Source organism: Somniosus microcephalus, chromosome 12, assembly GCF_052327205.1.
Source record: "Somniosus microcephalus isolate GS21.2 chromosome 12, FLI_Smic_1.0, whole genome shotgun sequence".
Classification (NCBI taxonomy): Eukaryota; Metazoa; Chordata; class Chondrichthyes; order Squaliformes; family Somniosidae; genus Somniosus; species Somniosus microcephalus.
The window spans coordinates 55,637,304-55,664,928 of record NC_140998.1 but is presented as its reverse complement, the minus strand read 5'-3'; the positions used below and the strand labels follow the sequence as shown (position 1 = coordinate 55,664,928).

The window sequence follows — 27,625 nt, the reverse complement described above, 5'->3', positions numbered from 1 at the left end:
ACCACCGGTACAGCAGCCATTTTGGACGCCTTCAGCCACATGGGGATCATGGACACCGCCATCTTGGACGACAGCCGGAATGCAGCAGGCCCCCAACACCGCCTCATCTGATACCCGCAGCGACACACCGACCCCTACACTGGCATCCGTTACACTGGACCAAGCGAGACCGCACCAGCTGGCCAGTTCCACAATGGACATTAAGGTAAATGGCCACGATACAATCTGCCTTTTTGACTCTGGGAGCACGGAGAGCTTCATCCACCCCGACACGGTGCGGCGTTGCTCTCTCCCAGTCCTGCCTGCGCACCAGCGGATTTCTATGGCCTCCGAGTCCGAGTCGGCGGACATCGGCAGCTACTGCGTAGTGACACTCGTAGTAGATGGGACCGTGTACGATCATTTTAAACTTCTGGTCCTGCCCGACCTCTGCGCTGCCGTCCTGCTGGGGTTAGATTTTCAGTGCCACCTTAAAAGTGTTACGATGGCGTACGGTGGACCCCTACCCCCACTCACAGTCCGCAGCCAGCAGCTCCCAAATTGCCCGCCGCGCACCAGGTGCAACCTCTCCACACTCAGAGTCACCCCCCCCCCCCACTGTTTGCTAACCTCACCCCCGACTGTAAGCCCATCGCCACAAAGAGCAGGCGATACAATGCCGGGGACAGGGTTTTCATTAAAACCGAAGTGGAGCGGCTCCTGAAGGAAGGGATTATTGAGGGCAGCACCAGCCCCTGGCGAGCCCAGGTTGTGGTCGTTAAGACCGGCGAGAAGCAGCGCCTGGTCATCGACTACAGCCAGACAATAAATCGCTACACCCTGCTGGACGCCTACCCACTCCCCCGCATAGCTGATATGGTCAACCAGATCGCGCAGTACCGCGTCTTCTCGACCATTGACCTGAAATCAGCGTACCACCAGCTCCCTATCCGCCCTGAGGACCGCCAGTATACTGCCTTTGAGGCAAACGGCCGCCTCTACCACTTCCTTAGGGTTCCCTTTGGCGTCACCAACGGGGTCTCCGTCTTCCAAAGGGAGATGGACCGGATGGTAGATCAAAATGCGTTGCAGGCCACTTTCCCATATCTGGACAATGTGACCATCTGCGGCCGTGACTTGCAGGACCATGACGCAAACCTCGAAAAATTCCTCCGCACCGCCCAACTCCTGAACCTGACATATAACAAGGAGAAGTGCATATTCCGCACAAACCGCCTCGCCATCCTTGGCTGTGTTGTGGAACACGGAGTCATCGGCCCCGACCCCGACCGGATGCGTCCCCTTATGGAACTCCCACTGCCCCACTGCCTCAAGGCCCTGAAGAGGTGCCTAGGGTTTTTCTCCTATTATGCCCAGTGGGTCCCCTACTATGCGGACAAGGCCCATCCGCTGATCAAGTCCACCTCTTTTCCCTTGACGGCAGAGGCCCGCTTAGCCTTCCACCGTATCAAGGAAGACATTGCCAAAGCCACCATGCACGCAGTGGACGAATCCATCCCCTTCCAGGTGGAAAGCGACGCGTCCGACTTTGCCCTGGCCGCTACCCTCAATCAGGCGGGGAGACCGGTGGCCTTCTTTTCACGAACCCTCCAAGGCCCGGAGACCAGACACTCCGCTGTTGAGAAGGAGGCCCAGGCGATTGTGGAGGCTGTGCGTCATTGGAGGCACTACCTGGCCGGAAAACGATTTACCCTGCTCGCTGACCAACGTTCAGTTGCTTTCATGTTTAACAACAAGCAGAGGGGCAAAATCAAAAATGACAAGATCTTGAGGTGGAGAATCGAACTTTCCACCTACAATTACGAGATCTTGTACCGGCCCGGGAAGCTCAATGAACCCCCGGATGCGCTATCGTGTGGCACCTGCGCCAGCGCGCAGATCGATAGACTGCGGGCCCTCCACAATGACCTCTGCCACCCGGGGGTCACCAGGTTCTTCCACTTCATCAAGGCCCGCAACCTGCCTTACTCTATTGAGGAGGTCAGGACCATGACCAGGAACTGCCAAGTCTGCGCTGAGTGCAAACCGCACTTTTATAGACCAGACAGGGCCCACCTGATAAAAGCCACTCGCCCCTTCGAGCGCCTGAGCGTTGATTTTAAAGGGCCTCTCCCCTCCTCCGACCGCAATGTGTACTTCCTCAATATTATTGATGAGTACTCCCGTTTCCCGTTCGCCATCCCCTGCCCGGACATGACCAGTGCCACGGTCATTAAATAAATGAACGACCTCTTCACCCTGTTCGGTTTCCCCAGCTATATCCATAGCGACCGGGGCTCATCGTTTATGAGCGACGAACTCCGTCAGTACCTGCTAACTAGGGGTATTGCCACAAGCAGGACCACCAGTTACAACCCCCGGGGGAACGGACAGGTGGAAAGAGAAAATGCGACAGTTTGGAAGGCCGCCCTGCTAGCCTTAAAGTCTAGGGGCCTTCCAACCTCCCGCTGGCAGGATGTGCTCCCCGATGCGCTCCACTCTATTCGGTCACTGCTCTGCACTGCCACTAACGCCACCCCTCATGAGAAAATGTTTGTCTTCCCAAGGAAGTCCACATCGGGGACATCGCTACCGCCATGGCTGACGTCCCCTGGGCCGGTCCTACTGAGAAGGCACGTGAGGACCCATAAAATGGACCCCCTGGTCGAGAGGGTCGACCTCCTCCACGCAACCCCCAGTATGCTTACATTGCATACCCGGACGGGCGGGAGGACACAGTCTCCATAAGAGACCTTGCACCCTCGGGGGCCGCAGTAACCCACTACTCACTACCACCCCCCCCCCCCCACGATCCGATATCCAGCCCCAGCAGACGGCAGGCCTGGGCCCCGCGACCCGCTCGACATCTACGAGGACGACACGCCTGTGCCACAGCCCACGCAGGACTCGACGCCGGAAGCTCCACTACCCCTGCCGTCGCCACGCCGATCACAGCGGCAGACAAGACCTCCGGAGAGACTCCAATACACTAACTTTTAATACACTTCACCCCGCCGGACTCAATTTTAAACAAGGGGTGAATGTGGTAAACCACTGTTTGTATTCCACTGTGTACATGCCTGGACATGCCTCGGCTGACTCCTCCCACAAGTCCTAGTATAAAGGTGACTGCTCCCCAGCCCTTTGTATTTCTGGACCGGTCGACCACTCGAGGCAGACCTTCATTCTTTTATTAATAAAAGCCTTTAGTTACTCTCTTAACTCTCAGTCTTTTATGAGTAATTGATAGCGCATCAGCTAGTAAGATGGTGATGTGATAATATAGATAGAGGGATGGGTGGACATGCAAGGTATGTTGGCGTGATTAAGGATGTTCAGGAGTAGGGTTGGGAAGGCAGAGTGATGGGGATGTGATGAGAGGCACAGCAGGATAAAGGTGAGTGTGGCTTTGTACTCACCTTTCCAGATCTCACAAGATCGTTGAACTGTTTGCGGCACTGCACCCAGGTCCTCCTCACGACGTCCCTGCTGTTCACTTCCTCGGCCATCTGGAGCCAGGCTCCTTTGCTTTGCTGGGGAGGTCTCTTTCACCTGTTCAGAGGGAAGAGGACCTCCTTGCATGCTCTGACTCCCTCTACAAGCATGTGAAGGGAGTCATCAGAAAACCTGGGTGCAGTCCTCTGCCTCTGTGCAGTCATTTGTGCCCCATGTGCAGCAGTGGAAATCAACTGCACTGACTGCATACTCATAGTTGAACCTTCAAATGCAATGTGGCCATTGTCCCTTTAAATATACCGGCTGAAAACGCGTCATCGATGACGTTACCAGACCCACTCCATTGAATTGGGTTGAGCAACGCACAGGGCAGGCTTAACAGGCCCCGTTATCGCAAAATCATTCTGTGGAGCTGATGGAGGTAGCAACGGGCTCGGGACCCGACATAGCCACCACCTGCACTGGACCTGCCAAGGTAGACAAGATTCCGGCCAAGGAATTTGTTGAAAATAGCCTTGTTTATATTCGAGAGCATGGGAGTAGAGAGGTCACAGGAGATGCTAATGAGGAGGTCTTCAATATAGGTTGAGGTTCATATAGAGGGAAAGGTTTAAGGAGGCAGAGGGCAATAAAATTAGAGGAAAGAGGACAAGGTGAGTTGAGATGGAAATTGAGGAGTTTCTCAGTGCAGGGGTTGAGGGAGGAAAGGAGGTAGGATATTTTGGTTCGAAACTCGGGATGGAGCTTGGGGAGGTGGTAGAGAATGGGAATTTTAAAGGAAATGCAAGAAGGATAGAACAAAGTGAGATGTTCGAAGGAGGAGAAGGTGCCAGAGATTAAGGGGAAAGACCGAGGTGTGATTTGCTGATGAAAGCCACATGGACGCTGCAGTGGTTTGGGCAAGGTGGGTGATGGAAGGTAAGGTATCACCATCCATGAGGGTTTCTGCCTGAAAGAGTCTGACCAGTCCTCCTAGTCTCTCAACAATGGAAAGTCAAGGACATTGGAAAAGATAAGGGAAGAGTGAGTTCTCACCAATGGCTATCCATAAGTAGGGCGGCGGTTCTTGAACAGCTATGTTTGGACACAGTGCCACACGAAAACAGAACATGGGCCCAGAGTTAGCAAACCAAAACATTGCACCTTCTTCTGCTTATTTCCAATGGGAACACATTTTAGCAAGCCAGCACCTTTCATGAGGTGAGGTTATCCGCTCTGTTTCTGTGTCCCACTAATATTGCAAGCACAGGCGCACTGGTACAGCCTGGACTTCCCAGGCTTCCCTTCAATCGGCTGCCTCTGCCACTCTCCTTCCTTCCCCTAGCCCACCGGGCCAAACTTCCTCTAAGGTTCCCCCCTGCCCTAGCCCTGAACACACATCTTTCTCCGGTTTCTCTCCGATCTCCCCTCATGACCTCTCCGCGCTCATCTAGTCCATGAGACCCACCTCCTGCTCCTTTGACCCTATTCCCACCAAACTACTGACCACCCAACTTGCTTTTCTGGCTCCCATGTTAGCAGACATTGTTAACGGTTCTCTCTCCTCAGGTACTGTCCCCCTCTCCCTCAAATCTGCCATCATCACTCCTCTCTTCAAAAAACCAACCCTTGACCCCGCCGTCCTTGCAAACTACCGCCCCATCTCCAACCTCCCCTTTCCTCTCCAAAGTCCTTGAACATGTTGTCACCTCCCAAATCCGTGCCCATCTTTCCCGCAATTCCATGTTTGAATCCCTCCAATCAGGTTTCCGCCCTTGACACAGTACCGAAACGGCTCTCATCAAAGTCACAAATGACATCCTTTGTGACTGTGACAAAGGTAAATTATCCCTCCTCGTCCTTCTTGACTTGTCTGCAGCCTTTGACACTGTGGACCACTCCATCATTCTCCAAAGCCTCTCCACCATCGTCCAGCTGGGTGGGACTGCACTCGCCTGGTTCCATTCTTATCTATCTAATTGTAGCCAGAGAATCACCTGCAACAGCTTCTCTTCCCACTCCAGCATCGTTACCTCTGGTGTCCCCCAAGGATCTATCCTTGCTCCTATTTCTCATCTACATGCTGCCCCTTGGCGACATCATCCGAAAACACAGTATCAGTTTCCACATGTACACTGACGACACCCAGCTCTACCTCACTACCTCTTCTCTCGACCCCTCCATGGTCTCTAAATTGTCAGACTGCTTGTCCGACATCCAGTACTGGATGAGCAGAAATATACTCCAATTAAATATTGGGAAGACCGAAGCCATTGTTTTCAGTCCCCGCCACAAACTCCGTTCCCTAGCCACTGACTCCATCCCTCTCCCTAACATCTGTCTGAGGCTGAACCACACTGTTCGCAACCTTGGTGTCAAATTTGACCCTGAAATGAGCTTCTGACCACATATCCGCAGCATAACAAAGACCGCCTATTTCCACCTCCATAACATCGCCTGTCTCCACCCTTGCCTCAGCTCATCCGCTGCTGAAACCCTCATCCATGCCTTTGTTACCTCTAGACTTGACTATTCCAACGCACTCCTGGCTGTCCTCCCACATTCTACCCTACGTAAACTTGAGGTCATCCAAAACTTGGCTGCCCGTGTCCTAGCTCGCACCAAGTCCCGTTCGCCCATCTCCCCTGTACTCGCTGACCTACACTGGCTCCCAGTTAAGCAGCACCTCAATTTCAAAATTCTCATCCTTGTTTTCAAATCCCTCCATGGCCTCGCCCCTCCCTATCTCTGTAATCTCCTTCAGCCCCACAACCCCCCTGAAAAGGGAAAAATTGAAAGATGTGGAGAAAAATAAGTGTAGGGTAGGATAGCAGGAAGGGGCTTGGTTTACTATCCGGGCAAGGGTCAATATAGAACAAAACACATTTTAATGACGGGATAAGGGCTGCCAGCCTTGCAGCAGATAATGCGGAAGCTGTGCAAACAGACGACCTCAGCTTAAACCACAAAACAAGGCCAGACATCAAATGAGTCACACACACAGGTACATCAAACCACAGACATAGAACAAAGACAGGAACGATAGGGTTGTGGGAGACCATAGCTGCAGGAAAGCAGAAGAAGAAATTAAACAATGCAAAGATTAGAAGTTGCAGCCTCAGCTTTACTAAAATGATTGCTTTACTAAGATGATTAATATAGTTATCTTTTAAATATAGGCGAAGACAATGTGACGTGATTTAGGTAACCAATCAGTAAATGTGCGTGCGGGGTACAACCCAATCAGATTACTAGAAAGGATCATGCACGAGGTCAACCATGTATACCTATGCGTATAAATGTTTAACAATTGCTGTGACAATTTGGAGAAGTCTGGCTAAGACAGAGCAGACTGTCTCCCCACGTGTGCGAATAAAGACTACTTGAACTCTCGATCTCAGACTTCTGTTGAGTATTTAAAATTACTCCACAACACCCTCCCCCCTCCGAGATATCTGCGCTGCTCTAATTCCTGATTTTAATCGCCCAACCATTGGTGGCCGTGCCTTCTGTTGCCTAGGCCCTAAGCTCTGGAATTCCCTGCCTAAACATCTCCGCCTCGCTACCTCTCTTTCCTCCTTTAAGACGCTCCTTAAAATCTACCTCTTCGACTAAGCTTTTGGTCACCTGCCCTAATTTCTCCTTATGTGGCTCAGCGTCAAATTTTCTGTCTTATAATACCCCTGTGCAGCGCCTTGGAACGTTTTACTATGTTAAAGGCGCTATATAAATACAAGTTGTTGTTGTTGTTGTCCCACTAATATTGCAAGCACAGGCGCACTGGTGCAGCCTGGACTTCCCGGAAGTACTTACGCAGTAATTTCACTGCATTGAGTGCAGAGGGCGAGTGCAACCGGCAGCGCTGGGTTCCTGCTGCAGCGGCTGGATCTGAGTGACGATCCCCGGGTCAGTGAACTAACGCGTGCCGCCGAGCCCCCACTCTGAGCGCTGCTCACAATGACAACTGGGTGAGTGTCACCTTGGCAGGGACTGTGTTAAAGCTCGCGATTGCATCTCGCTTTCATCATTTTTGCCGGGTTGTATGAATGGAAAGATTTAAGGCACAGATAGTGATAACTTTTCAAATGATCTCTTAAATGTTTGTGATTTCTCAGAATTTTAAAGTTACATGCCCGCGCTCTCACATTAATCTCACCGTTTATTTGGAGCAGGTGCTTGTTCCTGGCGTTTTGCGTTTCTTGCTCTCTGATCTCCTCCGCCCGTGGTGTTTTCCTCGAACCAGATCAAAGTGTTAGGTAAGTGCAAATATGTTTACCTCATTACTGCTTATCATAATAGCTGGGCCTTATGTCAACCCCATCGACCTATTCCTATAGTTCCTTTGACTTCCCATTGAAGTTGACAGTACTAGTTAGTAGTTGCTGTAATTCTGGCTTTTAATGGTTATGGGGCAGAGTTTACTCATTCTCCACAGAAAGATAAAACTGCTGATTTCGTATTGTAGGCCAGATGTGGCATTTGATTTAAGGGGTGCAATACTGCACAGATTTAATTCCACCAATGCTTTAGTGTGTATGCTATATTGAAATGCTATTTAATTTGCCTGTATAATTGCTGTCATTACAATGGAATACCATTTGCAGCTAGTTAACGTTTGGACCTTGTCCAGATCTCTGCTCCTGCACGCCGCTGAATTATTTACTTGTTGCGATTTAGGATTATAAATTACTTTACATTTTCACCATCAAGTATCGTTTTATGTTTACCTACTCATTTGTTAAGTGTTTGAGGATCTCTTTGAAATATACTGATGCCCTATGAACAACCTCCTGTTTCATACAGCTTGGAGTCAGCAAACTGGCGTTCCATTGCTTTTAAAGTAATACATGTAAATAGCAGGGGACCAGTCACAGTGAACTCCACTGGACTCTGTTGCACAATAAGTACTGTTACATTTGATCACAACAACTTGCAGCGGGCAGGGAAATGGCTTTGAGCCCAAGATCAGCCATGATCTTACTGAATGGCGGAGCAGGCTCGAGGGGCCAAGTGGCCTATTCCTGCTCCTATTTCTTATGTTCTTAAAACATCCCAAGGCACTTCACAGAGGTGTACGGGGGATGACCCAAAGGAGGAGACATTAGGAAGAGTAACCAAAAGATTGGTCAAAGAGATGGGTTTTAAAAAGGGTCTTAAAGCAGGAGAGGAAGGTGGGGAAGCGGAGGGATTTAGGGAGAGAATTCTAGAGCATGAGACCTAGGTAGTTGAAGGCACAACCAGCAATGATGCAACAAAGGAAGGGGGCGATGCACAAGAGGTTAGAGTTAGAGGATCGGAGTGGGGGGCTATAAAACTAGAGGAAGTTACAGAGATTGATAGGGGCAAGGCTTTGCAGGGATTTAAACATGAGAATGAGAGTTGGAGGCACTGGGGGCCCAGATGTCAATGTGGGTCAGCGAGGGCAGGTATGAAGAGTCCATAAGATTTGATGGTGGATAGGATACAGGCAGCAGAGTTTTGGATGAGCTTCAGTTTACTGAGTGTGGAGGATTGGAGGCTGACCAAGAGAGCATTGGAATAGTCAAATCCAGAGGTGATCAAGGCATAGATGAGGATTTTAGCAGCAGATGGACTGAAGCAGGGCGGAGGCTGCCAATGTTATGATGCAAGTAGGCAGTCTTTGTGATGGAGAGGACATGGGGTCGGAATCTCAGCTCCGTGTCAAATAGGACACCACGGCTGCAAACAGATTGGTTCAGTCTGAGATCGTGGCCAGTGAGGAGAATGGAATTGATGGCAAGAGAACGGAGTTTGTGGCAGGGGCCAAAGACGATAGTTTTAGTTTTACCAATATTCCGCTGGATGAAATTGTGACTAATACAAGACTGGATGTCAGACAAGCAATATGACAACACAGAAGCATTGGAGAGATGTGGAGAGGTAGAACTTGATGTCATCACCATAGGTGGAAGTTGACCCTATGTCTTTGGATGATGTTGTCAAGGGGCATCATTGCTGGGAGATCCTCTGGCTGTGATTGGATAGGTAAGATTGGAGCTACTTGAGAGTAGTCCTGCTGAGCTGGACAATGAAGGAGAGGCATTGGAAGAGGATAGTGTCAAAGGCTGCAGAAAGGTCAAGAAGGACAGAGAGGGATAATGCACCATGGTCACTGTCAGAGGATATCATTAGTGATATTGGATAGGGCCATTTTGGTGCTGTGGCGGGAAACCTGATTGGAGAAATTCAGACAGGGAGTTGCAGGAAAAGGCATGAATTTGGGAGGTAACAACACCTTCAAGGACTGGAGAACAATGGAAGGTTATAGATTGGGGGGGATAGTTTGCAAGGACAGAAGGGTCAAGGGTGTATTTTAGGAGGGAATAGTGATGGCAGTTTTGAAAGTGAAGGGGACAGTACCTGAGGAAAGGGAATCATTTGCAACATCAGCTAGCATGGGGGTCAAGGGAGCAGGACATGTTGTTGGAGGTGAGGTTAGAGGGAGCAAGGGAGAAGGGGTTTAAGGAGATAACTGATAGTGGAGAAAAGAAGACTCAATGCTCTGTGGGATGATCCAGGAGCAGTGGATAGCTTTGGCAGAGAATCGTGAGGTCCAATAGTGCTTGATGTAGTGATTGATGGCTAAACCAGTTGTGCGCCCGCCACCAGATACACTCAAAACTGCATCACTGGCATTTGAGGGATGGGGACCATACCAAGGGGAATGGCCAGGATGGCAGAGAATTGAGGCGTTTCCAGGAACAAAGGCATCAAAGGTGAGGGCACTATTGTGCAAATGGGCAGCTGTGGAAGTACTGTGGTGAATGGAATACAGTGTCTGTTTCCCATTTGAGCCAGTTGACAACTTGGATTCCATAAGCTTTTACTTGATGATAAGTCTTCTGTGAGAGATTTTACTGGAATTTTTTTTTATTTGTGTGATTGAATAATAAAGGTTGTACGGTCCAACATGATCCAACACTTAAAATATTAGGTGTAGGTTTTCCAATGAGTTTCCTATTTTTCTGCAGTGTTCCTGTAGGGTGGATAAATGAAGGACGAGTATTGGCCACTGATCAAATACTGCTCACTTTTGCACTGAAACAGCAGAATATCGACAAACTGAAAGAACTTCTGGAGCGAGTATCAAACCCACATTCTCCCCAATACGGTAATATCCAGAAAAAAGTTATGTGGCTTATTTGGTGTTTTATACATTAGAACTGCTCATCAGGCTTTTCTGTAACTTTATCATTCAAGTCTTAAATTCAAACTCAAGGTACTATTGAGTTCACTGATTTAGGTAGCAGAGGTGCTACCATCTTGTACATGTGTAAACAGGGTTTCCGTCACACCTCCGGTAAAGTAGCGCCGGTGGGGGGGGAGGGGGGTCGAGAGATGATAAGATCTCTCTGGATTAATGAATTAAGATGGGCCGAATGGCTTCCCAAAACCTGTATATTTCCAGCATTTGTTTGTTTGTATTTCAGATTTCCAGCATTTGCAGTTTTTTGTTATATTTGTAATATTTGACGATTGCACACTACCTGACAAAGATGAGCATAACTCCCTCAGAAGAATCTCAAACGTGACTTATTGATTGACTGATTCTGACTTGGTTTTAGTTCTGTGACTGATTTTAAAAATTATTTAGGCAGGTTTTTATTTAGTGAAAATCACTGCACCTTTGGCTGACCTTTTGAGAAATATTTAGTTGAGTTCTATAAACTGAGTCACTGTCTTACTATTCTGCAGGTAAATACCTCTCCTTGGATCAGTTATCCAATCTGATTCGGCCTTCAGAAGAGACTCTGAAAACTGTGTGGACATGGCTGAGAAATCATGGTGTACGAAACTGCTCCACAGTCCAGACCTTAGATTTCTTGAAATGCTTCATGTTTGCCAGGTAAAAAAAAATCTGTGCTGTGGACTGTTTATTACTTGTTTTTTTAGGCATAATTCCATAACAATGTTTATGGGAGCCATACCAAGGTGTTATAAGGAGGATGTATGTTAAGGGTTCTGCATTAATTTGAGAGCTAGGGACAATGTATGTTAGAACAAAGAACTTTATAAAGATTCAGGAACATTTAAAAAAGTTTAAAACTGCATTCATCGGCACAGCTCAGTAAGCTCCAGTCTCCAGTGCTACAAAAGTTAGAGTTTATTCCACCCGATCTGCTCATGTGCATCTCATAGGTTGGCTTTCCTTCCAAAAATGGAAAAGCCAAAATTGATAAAGGATTATCCCTCATTCGATGCAGTGGCTTCAAAATTCCTCGGGTCATGATCCTAGCAGTTACACCAGGATTGCACCGAATCGTGCCCTCCAGCCAGTGTTTGTGGGGTCAGTGGAACGGAGTCGAATTAGCTTGGTGCAGGCAGGTGCAAGCACCACATTGGTTGTAACTCATACCCACCTGCCCCTGGCTAAAGGCAATTCTGACTATGTACCTTGGATGGGAGGAAGGGTTATCCAGGTCCCCTACCTGACCCCAGCAATTGTCCCTTTGGCCCGCTGAGCAACGAGTTCAACCTGGAATAAAAACAGAAAATGCTGGAAATACTCAGCAGGTCAGGCAGCATCTGTGGAGAGAGAAACAGAGTTAACGTTTCAGGTCGATGACCTTTCATCAGCCCAGTTCTGACGAAGGGTCATCGACCTGAAACGTTAACTCTGTTTCTCTCCCCACAGCTGCTGCCTGACCTGCTGAGTATTTCCAGCATTTTCTGTTTTTATTTCAGACTTCCAGCATCCGCAGTATTTTGCTTTTGTATTCGAGTTCAATCTGGCTTCATTTTAAAATAAATAATTAGTTGGGGGCCCAGATTGTTTTCCAGGTCTGGACCTCATTGGTGGGGCCCATAGACACCATTGTGGAGGTCAGTCTGCCTCCACTCGCTCAGCAATACCGGCTGCCACACAAACTGAAGGTCCTGACTGAGGAGCAAGAAAGGGAATTCCTGGCTTAGGGAGTCCCAGCCCCTCATTTGCCTTGTAAAGGGCAGAACTTCTGTTTGTCCTTTACAAGGCACTGAGGAAAATCCCAGAAACAGCACAAACCTGGCATAACCGGTCACTGGCATTTCTTTGGGAGTCCTGTCAGTCTCTTGTCGGAATTCCCATGATATTTCAAGCTCAATTGCTAACAAAACTGCATAATGAACCATTTTTATAGCAACCCCATAAATAAATTGACATCTTTGAGCACTTACAAGGGGGAAAAGAGGATGATGAGCAGGAGGTATAAAAGGCTAAAGAGGATAGTCCACAGATAGTAGGTTTTTAATGGGGTTGAAGGAAGGGCAAGAGATAGCAGGACAAAGTGTTTTTGGGAGTGTGTTCCAACGATTAAGAGCGGAGTGACTGAAAGTACAGTCCTCGAGGAGCGAGTTGGGAGTAACCTGTAATCCAGAGTCAGTTGAGTAGGCAGCTAGGGAAGTTGATGAACCCAGAACCAGAACCACATGGGTGCTGACAGGAACCGAAAGGTATGACTTTGGTTTTGCTGGTATTGAACTCAAGAAAAGTTTGGCTTTACAGTTCAGGGACTGTTACTGAATGAAGTCATGGAATTATTCTGTATTTCAACCTGTATTTCAGCACTGCTGAAAAGCTTTTGTCTGGATCAAAGTTTAATCGTTACACAAATGGCCATCAGACCCTGATACGATCTCTGGTTAAGTACGAAATCCCTGAAGAAGTGGCTGAACATGTTGATTTTGGTGAGCTTTTAAAACAATACCACCTTGGATAGTGATGTCAATTAATGTTAGGATTTAGATACATGGCGTTCTATCCTTTCTCTGACCGGTTAATTGTTTTAGTCAGTCAAACATTTTGTTTTAGTCAGTCGGCTGTCTGATACAAGTGTTTAAGAGTCTCCAAACCAAGCTACTGAGAAATCCACATAAGTAACGTTTTTGTTTCAAGATGTGGAATACTCATCCTCTTCCTAAGGGATACCAGCTAAAACTTATCTAAAATTTTCCTTTTATCCATTCACAATGTCGCTCATCTCTCCCTCATACTTCAGCTTCATCTCTTATCCAGTATCCTTCTCTTTGATAAAAACCGATGCGAAGTACTTATTAAATACCTCTGCCATCTTTTGATCATCTTCTATAAATTGACAATCCGTAGCATCCTAAAACTACCAGTAGTTTCCTTTTATAATTGAATATCCTTATCCTGCACCTTTGCTATCTCGTGAGTGCCAATTTCTCATTCGAAATCTTTCTAAGTACTAACCTAATCCAATCTGGTGTTTCTAGTTTTTGTCCTAACTTTTTCCCTTTCTAGTTGCATCTTAAATCTTATCATATTGTGGTTACTCCTCACCCACCTTTAGCTCATCTATCTTTTTTTCATTACTCCTAATCAGATCTAGCAGCACCTCTGCCTTTGCAGGCCAGCTGACAGACTGCTTGAGGAAGGACTCTTGTGCATATTTTAGGAATTCCATTCTCTTTTCTCCGTTTTATTACTCTCTGTCCCAATCGATAAGGGGATAATTAAAATCTCCCAGAACAATAATTTGGTTATTCCTTCTCATCTCTTTAATCTGACTTCAGATTTCCATCATCAATCTAAGTTCGTTTTTAAATGTACTTTCTACAGCTCCTTTTTAAATTTGTATCTTCCACGCTTGCCCATCTCCATGCAGTGGGTGACCTGCTCCAAGGTCTCCAGTAATGGTGTGGCACACCTGCTATATGCAATTCTTCAATAATCTGCCTCTGAAATGGCCACTACGAGGTATGCCAGAGCAGCGCAGTGCAACTCTGTGCACTGTTTCCTCACTCGGCCTCTACTTAGCACCTACCTTGCTTTGATGCAAGACACTGGTGCTCTCGTGCACTAGTCTACAACAACAGCCCATCCTTTCCTAGGTATTTTTTTTGGCTGTTAAATACTAAGTTCACTTTCACTCTTTACAGCAGGTCTATTTCAGTGACTGCAACTTGCATTTATATAGCACTTTTAACACAGTAAATCATCTCAAGTTATGGAATGAAGGTGTTAGTGGAAAATACTGCTTTCCTGAGGGTAAATTATATATTTGCGTGTTTTATAATATATATATATATTTATCGTAGTTGGAGGTGTGCACCGATTCCCTTCACAAAAGACAGTGATCAGCAAGGCGTGGAAAGCTAGCCAGTATACAGAAGCAGACTTTCACTGGGGAGTGACACCTGCTGTTGTGAGAAAACGATACAACCTCACTACAAGTGATATTGGGTCTCATGAGAATAACAGTCAAGCAGTGGCACAGGTATGATGTTAATCAAATCATATTAAACCTATTGGTAAGTTGCACTTCAGTATAATCCTCTACACCAGGGGTTCTCAACCATTTTGCTTCTGTAACCTCCCTCCATGTTATGAAAATTCCACAGACCCCCTGTAACACAAAACAACTTGTATTTATATATTTTATAATGTTTTATTACGTTAAAGGCACTATACAATAAGTTGTTGTTATAGCACCTTTTAACGTAGTAAAATGTCCCTTCACAGGAGCGTTATCAAACAAAATTTGACACCGAGCCACATGAGGAGATATTAGGGCAGATGACCAAAAGCTTGGACAAAGGGGTAGGTTTAAAGGAGTGTCTTGAAGGAGGAAAGAGAGGTAGTGAGGTTTAGAGAGGGAATTCCAGAGCTTTCGACCTTGGCAGCTGAAGGCACGGCCACCAGTGGTGGAACGATTAAAATCGAGGATGCTCAAGAGGCCGGAATAGGAGGAGCGCAGATATCTCTGAGGGTTGTAGGGCTGGAGGAGATTACAATAATAAGGAGGGGCGAGGCCATGGAGGGATCTGAAAACTTACACAATGTAATATATAAACTTTAGGAATTAGTGATAAACGTTAGGACTATGATTAGGGTGTTACAGTTAGGGGTTGGGGATTACGTTTGTGTTTCGGGTTATGATTTTACCGTTATGGGTCAGGGTTACAGTTAGGATGTTAGATTTAGAGTTGGGGATACCAAGGCTAGGAGAGGCACTCTGGAAGGTATGGGCAGCTTGCCCTGACCAGTCACCAGCTCCCTTCATTTACAGACACTCCCTGACCAGTCACCGTTTCTCCTTCATTTACAGACGCTCCCTGACCAGTCACCAGCTCCCATTTACAGGCGCTACCTGACCAGTCACTGTTTCTCCTTCATTTACAGATGCTCCCTGACTTGTCGCCTTTTCATCTTCATTTACAGACGCTCCCTGACCCGTCACCATTTCTCCATCATTTACAGATGTTACCTGAGAGTTCCCAGCACTTGCAGTTGTTCCCAGAGTTTGGTGCTTTCTGGCTGGGACAAACCCGGGAATCAGTCCCCACCAGGGTTTATTAACCCGCTCCCTCCAGACCTCTTACCTGCTGTGTCTCCACCAGCCAGCACTGCCCGTGCATGCTCAGCTCACACTACCTGGGTAATTGACATGAGTTCCAAACCAATAGGAAGAGGGTCTGGAGGCCCGAGCGGGTCCTCCAATCAATTGGAGTGTGTGAGGGGCAGGATGTTGTGTAGAGTCTGGTTATTTTTGACGGACCCCTTAAAATCTTCTCGCGGACCCCCAGTTGAGAACCCTTCTTCTTAACCTCCCTATTATCTATTAGTTAAAGCAGTATTTTGCACCTAGAAATATGCAGAACGTGTCTTGAGAGGAAACCGACCACTATTGAGCCTCAAACAACAGTGTCTTTGGGAAATATTACAGTATTCAAAAGGGGAGAGGCGGACACTGAATAGAAAGCGAAGGAATTTGGGGGGGGGGGGGGAAGAGACCAAAGACGTGGTTAAAGAGATAGAATTGTGGGAGGCCGTTGACGGTGAGGAGAGAGTTAGCATGGTTTTAGAAAAGAATTCAGAGAGCAAGGGTTGAAAGATCAGAGTCAGAGGAATGGAAGATGTGAGCTGGAACACAGGGCTTGAGATTCCCCAGAGAGGGTGGAGCAAGGCCACAGAGGATCCTGAAGCCAAATAGTTCCTGAACAAATTGGTGAGCATTGAACAGGATAGACATGCTCATGAATAACCTAATGAATTATAACAGTGGTCATTTTATACATTTATTTCCTTAATTTTTTGTTTAATCTGAAGGTTGAAGTTCAAATGTTTGCTTTATCAGACTTCATGCATTTTTGTTAAGGTGAAATGATGGTGGGCTGTAATAAAAATGATAGAATTCAGTTCAGTTGATCTGTAGTATATTTCTGCAAATTAATTCGATCTTAACTGTTTTATCCTTCAGTTCCTGGAGCAGTATTTCCACCAGATGGACCTCGCAGAGTTCATGCAATTATTTGGTAGCAGCTTTGTGCACCACACTAAAGTAGATAATGTGATTGGATCCCAAGGAGGTATAAAGGCAGGCTTGGAAGCCAGCCTGGATGTGGAGTACATTATGAGTACTGGTGCAAACATAACTACCTGGGTCTTCAGTAATGCAGGTAAGCTTTTATTGAATTTCTAGGTATTTGTTTCTGTTTACTAGTGTGACAGGTTAGTCATACTGTACTATAGTGTGCCCTCCTTGAGGCATTTGTCTTTCACTGCTTATTCAGCCAAGTATGTGTAATATAACCTCAAGATACTTCTGCTTTTGTACAGCTTGTGACATTGATTTAGCCCACAGTTAGTCACAAGGCATTAGTGATATAAAGTTCACATTTATTTGTTATAAGTCTGTTTAGTAATTACTGAGCACGATGTAAAGGTCTAGCTGTACAGAAATAATATTCCTTTGAAAAATTTTGGTTAAATATGTAATTATGAATTTGATAGTAAACTTCCAAAGCAGCCAAATTCCAATATAACAAATCTTCTTAGAATATGTTTGACCCTTATCCCTTTATTATAGACCACTTATAAGAATATAAATCCTTGAAAAGAAGATATTATAAGTCCCCATGAATTTCTGGAAGGGATACTTGCTGGACAAATTGTCCTATACATAGGGTTGCAAAATTCCAGGAATTTTTAAAAGAGGAAACTTTCCATGGGAATTTATGGGAATTTTGAGTTTTTTTGCACACTGATGGTTTTTGTCTCTGACCCTTATTATCTTTGTCATCAAAATAGACATACTGTTCCATACAAATAAAAACAGGCTTTTCAAAACTTTATTTAGCTTATAATTTTGAACTTTATTGAACCTCCACAAAAAAGACCCATCTAAAATAAAACAAAAAGAGCGTCAGCTTATTTAGCCTGTAATTTGTCCTTATTTTGTCCCTTTTGAGTCTTCTACTCATGAGTCTTCTACTCATCATTGCTCCTCCTGATTATCTGACTCTGGCTCTGACGTGTCCATTTCCTCCTCTGTGTCACTGTCTAGCTGTGTGGTGGACACTTCTGTATCTGGCTCAATAAGCTGTAGATTCGCCCAGATAGCCACCAGTTTCTCCACTCTCTTGTTAGTCAGCCTGTTGCGCACCTTTGTATGCGTATTCCCAAAAAGTGACCAGTTTCGTTCAGAGGCCGCTGATGAAGGTGGGATTTGGAGTATCACCGATGCAATGGTTGACAGGACCTCAGATGCACAAAGTCCCTTCCACCAGGTATGTGCACTGATATGCTTGCATGATTCCCTTATCCCGTCCCCATTCCAAAGACCTTGCTTGGTAGAGAACTTTGCCCACGTCCAGATTGAGGTGGCGTGAGAGGGTAGAAATCACACTAAGCGCTGTTGATCTGTTCTCCAGAAAGTATTGGTCTGCCAACATGCTTTGGGTCCAGCATGTATGCTGCAGCATGAATCGGCTTGACACAAAATTCTTGACGTGTCTGTATGAATTGAACAATTGCCTTCTCCTCTGCTTTGAGCAGCAGGGATGTAGGTAGGGCAATGCTGATTTGTTCTTTTAAATCAGCAAAAAGCCTGAGAACATCTGACAAGACAGCATCATCTTCAATCTGAGCAATTGCAGATGCTACTGGTGAGAGTAGTTTAAGACTCTCTTCCAAAACACATCATCCAGCAGTATTTTCTTGATGGTGGTTTCCATATCCCCAGACTGGGATATTGCCATTTCTTGCAGCGACTCCTTACCCTCCAGAAGGCTGTTGTACATTATGACAACGCCACTCCATCTAGTGTTGCTGGGCAGCTTCAGTGTGGTGTTCTTGTTCTTTGTCGTTTGCTTGGAGTTGTAGGTTGCTGCAACTACCTGTTTTCCCCTGACATACTTAACAACTTGCTTGGCTCTCTTGTACAGTGTTTTCATGGTTCTCAAACCCATGATGTCCTTGAGGAGCAGGTTGAGCCCATGAGTTGTGCACCCAATAGATGTAATATGAGGGTAGGCCTCCTCCACTTGAGCCCAAGCAGCCTTCATATTCGCAGCATTGTCAGTAACTACTGCAAAGACCTTTTGTGATCCAAGATCGTTGATGACCGCTTTCAGCTCATCAGCAATGTATGTGCCTGTGTGTCTGTTGTCCTTCATGTCTGTGCTCTTGAACACTGGGAGAGGAATGGAGACAATGTAGTTTATGATGCCCTCCCCTCGTACATTTGACCACCCATCTGAGATAACTGCAACACAATCTGCCATCTCTATCATTTCTTTGAGCTTTCCTTGGACTCTGTTATACTCAGCCTCCAGCAAATAAGTAGACAAAGCATGTCTGGTGGGAGGACAGTATGCAGGGCGAATAACATTGAAAAATCTCTTCCAGTACACATTGGCTGTGAGCATGAAGGGTGAGCCTGTCGCATATACAGCTCGAGCAAGGCACTCATCTGCATTCGTCTGGCTATGGTTATCCATTGTATCAAAGAACCTTCCAAGTGGGCCAGGAGTTGCTGATGATAAGGAGCCTGATGCTGAATGTGAACCATCATCTTCTTGAATGGAAGCAGAGGAACTCTGGGCTGACTGCTGTGAGCTTTGAGTGAAGTTGTTGCATTTGGATAAATGCTGCTGCATCTTTGTGGCATTCTTTACATATGGCTTTGTACAGTGTTTGCACATGTACACAGTCTTTCCATCTTTAATGCCTGGGGTAAAATGCTTCCACACATCCGACGGTAAACGTGGCATTGTTCTATGCAGAGAAATAAAGGGCATTCGTCTCTGTGTCGAACTGCGGTCGATCAGCACGATTGCAACAGGGTGAGTACATTTTTCCTGATGCTCCATGTGATGGAAGCATGACCTGTGCACGCACAACGCTACATCACCAATAGAGGGAGCTAATCGCTCATCCACTCATCCAACCAATCAGGACACATTTGTTCACAGTCACACACAAAACTTGTAATTATTAAAACAAGCCAAGTAAGAAAATAAACATACATTGATTAAGAAATTCCTTAATAATTAAGATTCCATCTCTGTTAGCAATTTTAAGAGAGGACCTGTGGGGGAAAAAAATGAAAGAAATACAAAGAAAAACAACAAAAAAATATTATGCTAGCAAGTGCTTTTTTGGGCAAAATTCCCAAGCTAAACTTCCCGTGGAAAATTTCCACCCCTTCGCAACCCTACCAATACATATTACAATAACTTCCCTAAGAGGAGAGTTTTTTTTTTTAATGTCATTGTTAGATAATTCAGTGCTTTGCCACAGGGAGTAGTTGAGGCAGAGACCATTGCATCTCTTATAGGAAGAATAGATAAGCGTTTGAAGCAGACCCAAGATTGGAGTGACTATTGGCACCACTGTGTCAGCCAATGAATTGGAGGCGGGGCGGGACGAACAGCCAGCAGGACTTACAGCCAAACAGTGAATTTTACCAGAGTGACTGGTTGACACCGTGCTGTCAATAATGAGTTGGAGGAGCTGGGGTGCTGATAGGGATACGCAATGTCCTGAGTTAGGTAGGGATTCTGACATTTGTAACAGTTTGTACAATGTACATCTTCCCTACCCATACGTGCTTCAGAGTGGTTTTGTATCCCTTCTCGTGCTCATCCTGTATTGACATTGTAACTAAAAGACCTGAAAAACCTTGGCAGGTGTCATAAATGTCATCATTTTGGGGGGGTGTTTGCACAGGTTCAATGCCATAGAGTCATTATGGCACAGAAGGAGGCCATTTAGCCCATCGAGTCCATGCTGGCTCTCTGTAGAGCAATCCAGTCCGTCCTATTCCCCCGCTCTATCCCTGTAACCATGCAAGTTTATTTCCCACCAGTGCCCATCCAATTTCCTTTTGAAATCATTGATCATCTCTGCTTCCACCACCCTCGTCGGCAGCGAATTCTAGGTCATTGCCACTTGCTGCGTAAAAAAAATCTTCCTCACATCCCCCTGTATCTCTTGCCCACAACCTTGAATCTGTGTCCTCTAGTCGTTGTACCATCAGCTAATGGGAACAGCCGCTCTCTGTCTACCTAACCCAAACCCGTTATAATCTTATACACCTCTATCAAATCTCCCCTCAACCTCCTTTGCTCCAAGGAGAACAACCCCAGCTTCTCCAACCTAACCTTGTAGCTAAAATCCCTTATCCCTGGAACCATTCTGGTAAATCTCCTCTGCACCCTCTCGAGGACCTTCACATCTTCCTAAAGTGTGGTGACCAGAACTGGACGCAATACTCTAGTTGTGGCATAACCAGCGCTTTATAAAGGTTCAGCATAAATTCCCTGCTTTAGTACTCAATACCTCTATTTATGAAGCCCAAGATCCCAAATGCTTTGCTAACTACTCTCTCAATATGTCCTGCCACCTTCAAAGATCTATGCACATGAACCCCCAGGTCCCTCTGTCCTTGCACACTCCTTAGAACTGTGCCATTAAGTCTATATTACCTCTCCCTTCTGCCAAAATGCATCACCTCACACTTCTCTGTATTAAATTCCATCTGCTACTTGTCTGCCCATTCTGCTAGCCTATCTATGTCCTGTTGCAGTCGATTGGTATCATCCTCACTGTTTGCCACACCTTCAAGTTTGGTATCATCGGCAAATTTTGAAATTTTACTCTGTATTCCAAAAGCCAGGTCATTTGCGGATGCGGATTTCACGTATACACGGTTTCCTCTCTGCGACAACTTTTGCCAACCGCGGCAGTGAATTTTGCGTATACGTGCTTTTTAATTTTCAAGTTTCACCGGTCGCGCTTCCAAACACGAGACTGCATTCATCCGCGCCGTTCTTTTCGGCATAATTACTACTAGGCATGGTCTCGCTCCACTCGTGGGTATACTGTACCTGTACCGTGTGTGTGTGAACGTTTAGCCCTTAATCATGGCCCCCAAGCGTAATCTCAGTGGTAAAGGTGAAACAGTAGCGAAAAGGGCAAGGAATGTACTAACCTTGGATAGGAAATTCGATGTCATTAATAGACTTGCCCGTGGTGAAAGTACAGCGTCGGTTGGATGACTAATGGGGGTTAACGAGTCCACCATTAGAACCATAAAATAAGGTGAGGTGTCAATAAGGGCTAGTATTGCGGGTGGCTCTTCAAAAAGTGCTAAAGTGTCGTTTATGCCACGGGACCATAAGCTTGAAAAAATGGAGAAGACACTTAATATCTGGTTGGAAGACCAGAACCAGAAAAAAGTGAATGTTAATTCCGCATGGGTACTCATCTTATTGTGGCTGCCGGGGAAAGTGTAGATGACAAAGTTTCAAGCGAGTAAGGGCTGGTTGGAAAATTTTAAGAAGAGGTTCACCTTGACTAACCTCAAGGTTGTGGGGGAATCGGCCTCAGCCGATCACGAGGCCGCTGCCAAATTCCCAGAGGAGCTGAAGAAGTTGATCGCCGAGAAGGGTTACCTGCCGGAGCAGGTATTTAATGCGGATGAGACTGGTCTCTTCTGGAAGCGGATGCCTTCCCGAACTTTCATCGCGAAGGCTGAGAAGCATGCTTTGGGATTCAAGGTGGCTAAGGATAGGGTGACCCTTCTTCTTTGTGCTAACGCCGAGGGAGACTGTTTAGTGAAGCCGATGCTGCTCTACCGCTCTCTGAATCCCTGCGCTCTGAAGGGCAAAAACAAAAACTATCTCCCTGTCTTTTGGCGTTCTAACTGCAAGGCGTGGGTTACTGCTGCAGTCTTCATGGACTGGTTCCATAGCTGTTTTGTGCATGACGTGGAGCGGTACCTTGCAAGATAAAATCTGGCCTTCAAGGTCCTACTCATCCTCGACAATGCCACCCGCCGACACTCCAATTCGCCCACCCTAATATTGAAGTCGTCTTCCTGCCTCCCAACACGACTTCACTCCTTCAACCCATGGACCAAGGTGTGATAGCCACCTTCAAGGCATACTACATACGACGCAGCTTTGACCGCATGATGGAGGTTATGGAGGATGACGCAACACTGACGGTGAAAACTTGTTGGAAGGATTACACCATCGCTGACTGCATCACTAACATAAAAGAATCGATGGATGAACTGAAGAGGACGACAATCAACGCCTGCTGGGGTAAACTTTGGAAGGAGGCAGTGAATGACTTCCGAGGCTTCCCTACATTTGACGATGAAGTTGATCGCATTATGAAGGTTGCGCGACGTTTGGGAGGCGAGGGACTGGCCAACATAGAGCCCGATGACTTCGAGGAGCTCCTTGAGTTGCACGGCGAGTAGTTGACGGAGGAGGACCTTGATGAGCTGATACAGCATTCTAGTGAGGCAGAGGACGAAGATATGGTGGAGAAGTCGAAGATAACAAGTGCCAACCTGAGCAAGGCAATGCTCCTTGCCAATAATCTCTTGAACCTCTTTATGGAGATTGACCCATTCTTGGAGCGTAGTTTAAAATTCAAGCGAGGTTTGGAGGATTTAATGAGACCATACAAGCAGGTCCAGAAAGATATTTAGAAAAAAATCAGTCCTCATCCATCGCAGAATTCTTTGAAACCGCCCAGTTGATCTTTTTTATTGTGTTATTTGAACATTTATTGTTTTTGTTAGGTTATTGTGTATTTTATTTGTGTTTATTAAACGAACAAGCAACTTGCATCGGCTCTGACGAGTGTTAATGCGGCCGCGTTCCCCCATACCCCATTTTTCCCATAGGGTCTTATATTTGCCAAGCGCGGTTTTACCAACCACGGGGGTTTTCAGGGACGTATCCCCCGCGGTTGGGGAGGGATTACTGTATATAAAAAAAAAACAGTGGTCCTAGCACCGACCCTTGGGGAACACCACTGTCTACCATCCTCCAGTCTGAAAAACAACCATTTACCACAACTTGCTGTTTTCTGTCCTTAAGCCAATTCTTATCCATGCTGACACTGACCCTCCTGATTCCATGAGCCTCAATTTTGTTAACCAGCCTTTTTATGTGGTACTTTGTCAAACACTTTCTTAAAATCCATATAGACAACATCCACTGCATTCCCTTCAGCAACCTTCTTTGTTACTTCATCAAAAAATTCAATTAGATTAGTCAAACACGATCTGCCTTTTACAAATCCGTGTTGGCTCTCCTTAATTAACTTAAACCTCTCCGAGTGCCTGTTCATTTTTTCCCTGATTATTGTTTCTCAAACCTTACCTACCACTGATGTTAAACTAACCGGCCTGTAGTTATTAGGATTGTCCTTACACCCTTCTTGAACAAGGGTGTCACATTTGCCACCTTCCAATCCTCTGGCACCTCCCCCGCATCTGGGGAAAATTGGAAGATTATGGCAAAGCCTTCTGCCAACTCCACTCCCACTTCCCTTAGCAACCTGGAATGCAAGCCATCCAGACCAGGTGAAATATCCACTCCCTAAGCATATCTAGCCTTTCCAGCACATCCTGCCTATCAATTCTCACACCATCCATTACCTCTACCTTTTTCACTTCTACTGATATTTTGTCAGCATCCTCTTCCTTAGTAAACACCAATACAAAGTACTCATTCAGTATTCTAGCCTTGCCCTACGCCTCTAAGCATATATCACCTTATTTGTCCCTAATAGGCTCCATCCTGCCTCTTACTACCCGCTTACTATTTACATGCCAGTAGAAGATTTTTGGGTTCCCTTTTATGTTAACTGCCATTCTATTCTCATATTCTCTCTTTGCCAGTCTTATTTTCCTCTTCACCTCCCCTCTCAACTTGTTGTATTTGGTCTGGTTCTCACTTGAAGAATTCACCTGACATGCATCATATTCTCTATCTCCCTCGTCATCCAAGGGGCCCTTGCTTTGGTTCCCTTACCCTTCCCTCTTATTGGAATGTACCTAGCCTGTACTTGGAACATCTCCTCCTTAAAGATCACCCATTGTTCCGTTACAGTTTTTCCTGTCAGTCTTTGGTTCCATTTTACCCTGGCTAGATCCCCTCTCATGCCATTGAAGTTAGCCCTATTCCAATTTAGAAGTTCTACTTTAGATTGTTCCTTGCTCCTCTCCATTGCTAATCAAAATCTTATGATACGATGATGACTCATACCCAAGTGTTCTCCCACAGACACTTGGTCGACCTGGCCCACCTCATTCCCCAGCACCAGATCCAGCAATGCCTCCTTCCTAGTTGGGCCAAGAACATATTGGTCAAGGAAGTTCGCCTGAACACATTTCAGAAATTCCTCCCCCTCCTTTCCATTTACTCTAACATTATCCCACATTAACCTCCGGTTGTGTTAGTGATTTAACCTCCCTTAATGCTGACGTGTTCAGCCCCATGCTCTTCTTCCTCTTCTGTGGCGAGGAAGTTTCTGTGATGACACTTTAGCTGAGTTCTAGTGGGAAGCAATGATCTCTGCGGCAGCACTCCACACTTCTGTGCACTTGCAAACAGCTCAGCCCAATGGTGGACCCAAGTCCTGCATTGGCCCAGAAATTCGGGTCGGGGGCTTCCCGCGGGTGTAAGCCCCTGACCTGCACTTACCTTGCGCGCCGGTAGTTGAGCTGTAGGGCCCCGTGGAATTCCGATCCGGGGCCTGGCCCAGCTGCCGGCGCACAGTGCTTGCGTATCCCAGGGGCGCAGTTAGTGCGATGTGTCCCCTGGAATCACGTGAGCCATGGGCAGCCAATCGGAGGAGGGAAAAGCCCATTTATAAGTATTGCCAGGAAGACCTGTCGAGACTTATAAATACTACGGCCCCAAAATAGCAGTAAACCTTCAAATATTTTTTTTTTTTAAATCACACTTTTTAAATAAACTATAAATTACATGAAATAACTATTTTAAACAATAATTTAAATTTTTGAAAAAAATAATTTTATATTCTAACGGGGCTAAAAATAAACTTACCTTGCTTTAAAGTATTTAAAAATAATAAACCTGTGGAAAAAATGTTTTAATTTTAATTAATTGACCACTTACCTTGTAAACAGCAGGCCTTACGCCTGCTTTTTACATTTCTAAATCCTGCAGGCTTACAATCCTGGGAAAACCTGCAAAAAAAACGTAAGTTCAAAGCGCACGCACAGCCTCTCCTGTGCGCGCGTTCGACCTCTGAACCTCTTCGTTCGGAAGTGCCGGTTTCCCGCGCATGCGCAGTGCATGCAGAAAACCGGCACTTCCATTCGGCCTACGGGTGAGTACCCCGTGCGTACTCACCCATGGAGACCCGAATTTCTGGGCCAATGTAGCTAGTTTGCTGAGCAGAACTGATTAAGTCAGGAGTGTCCTGTTGGGCTTTTCAGTGTGTTCATATAAGTAGCTTCCGCATTACATTATTTACTGTTCTTGGTTATCTTAAATTCACCCTACTCTAACTGAACAATTTTGTAATACTTTAATCCTTCAAATGTTTACAGATTGTCAGAATAATTGCAGGCAAATAGTTAACTGTTGTTGATATGTACGGTAATTTGACCCTTACAGGAAGACATGGATCCCAGGAACCCTTTCTGGCGTGGATGATTTTATTGAGCAATATGTCATCTATTCCATGGGTCCACTCCATCAGTTATGGAGATGATGAGGACAGTCTGTCTGTGGCATATTTGAAGCGAATCAACAACGAGTTAATGAAGGCTGGCACCCGTGGGCTCACAATACTGTTTGCTTCTGGTAAATATTTTTCTTTGAATCTGATGACAAATCGCTTTTAAAGCAAGATTTTTTTCTTTGTTTTTAAACCAGTCATCATATGATATATTTGGAATTGAGTGCATTTTCCATAGATTCGTCACAATCTAACCACTTCCAACTACTGTGGTTGTTGGGTAATTGTGAAATGTTTATTGGGCCCCGTGAGTACTGAAAAATAGCAAGCTGCACGTCTTCTACATATTTGTACACATCTAGTATAGTTAAATATGCAGATAAGAACTCTTGAAACTTGTTTATTTTTGATTATTTAGCACTACAAGTTTGAAATTAAAGGATAATTGGTTTCTAATTTCTAGCTACATTGCAGTCTAAAATATCAATGTCAGATGGTCTGCTTTAGTTCGAGTAATGAATAGTTTATTGTGTTTTGTACTTCAATCAGCTTGGCGTTTCGTCTAAAGCCCCATATCATGGAAAGGATATTTATCAGCTTCTTTTACAATCAAACAGCAGTAGTTTCTTAACTACACCACCCAACAGGGTATATTTTGTGTATGTGTGTTTTTTGGTGCAATACTTTAAATATTATTTAGGAGATGCAGTAAAATTTTGAGTATTGACTATCAGAATTAAGTCTGTTTTCTCTAGTTCTATTAATAAATGTAAATTAAAAATAGCAAAAATTACTAAAAGAACATAAAGGCTCTTGATATCTTAAATAACTGGATTAGTATTTGGCACATACTGGTGCATTGTGGGTTGGTGCTCATTTTATGTACATTTAAATAAATATGTAGTTCTAGATTGTGTTCTGGAAAAACACATTTCAGGGCCAATTTTAAAATTCCACCCCGTCTGGTGGGAATGGTGCAAACGGGGGTCAATATGGGGGGTGGCTGTGTTCCAAACGTGTTCCCGCCCCCACTGTTTGTACTTGCCTGAATTCAGGGGCCGGAAGGCCACCTGCCCCAGAGGAGCAGGGGCCTAATTTAAATGGCACTGTTGTTTCCCGATGACGTTATCGGGACACGCACACCAATTCCCACACCAAGTTAAAATTGGCCCTTTTATTTTCATGGAACTGATGAGCATTGCGATGGGAGCTAAAGTTCAGCATGTCCCCTCCGGTACCACAATAGGGTTCCCCTTGTCCTCTCCTTTCACCCCACCAGCCTTCACATTCAACGGATCATCCCCTGCCATTTCCACCACCTCCTGCGTGATCCCACCACCAAACACATCTTCCCCACCCCTTTCAGCATTCCGAAAGGACCGCTCCCTCTGCGACGTCCTGGTCCACTCCTCTATCACACCCAACACCCCTTCGCCCGGCACCTTTCAC

General features: G+C 45.8%; 1 protein-coding gene across 1 annotated transcript in view; it reads left to right on the top strand.

Annotated features, from left to right (window-relative positions):
* The first annotated feature begins 7,229 nt into the window (after positions 1-7,229).
* tpp1 (tripeptidyl peptidase I) overlaps positions 7,230-27,625 on the top strand; it is a 35,210-nt gene continuing 14,814 nt past the window's right edge. The window contains exons 1-8 of the mRNA XM_086002921.1: positions 7,230-7,382; positions 7,587-7,670; positions 10,407-10,546; positions 11,131-11,281; positions 12,980-13,101; positions 14,476-14,654; positions 16,638-16,836; positions 26,113-26,301. Of these exons, the coding sequence (XP_085859047.1) occupies positions 7,372-7,382; positions 7,587-7,670; positions 10,407-10,546; positions 11,131-11,281; positions 12,980-13,101; positions 14,476-14,654; positions 16,638-16,836; positions 26,113-26,301 (1,075 nt within the window). The 5' untranslated portion in view covers positions 7,230-7,371. The remainder of the gene's footprint in view (positions 7,383-7,586; positions 7,671-10,406; positions 10,547-11,130; positions 11,282-12,979; positions 13,102-14,475; positions 14,655-16,637; positions 16,837-26,112; positions 26,302-27,625) is intronic.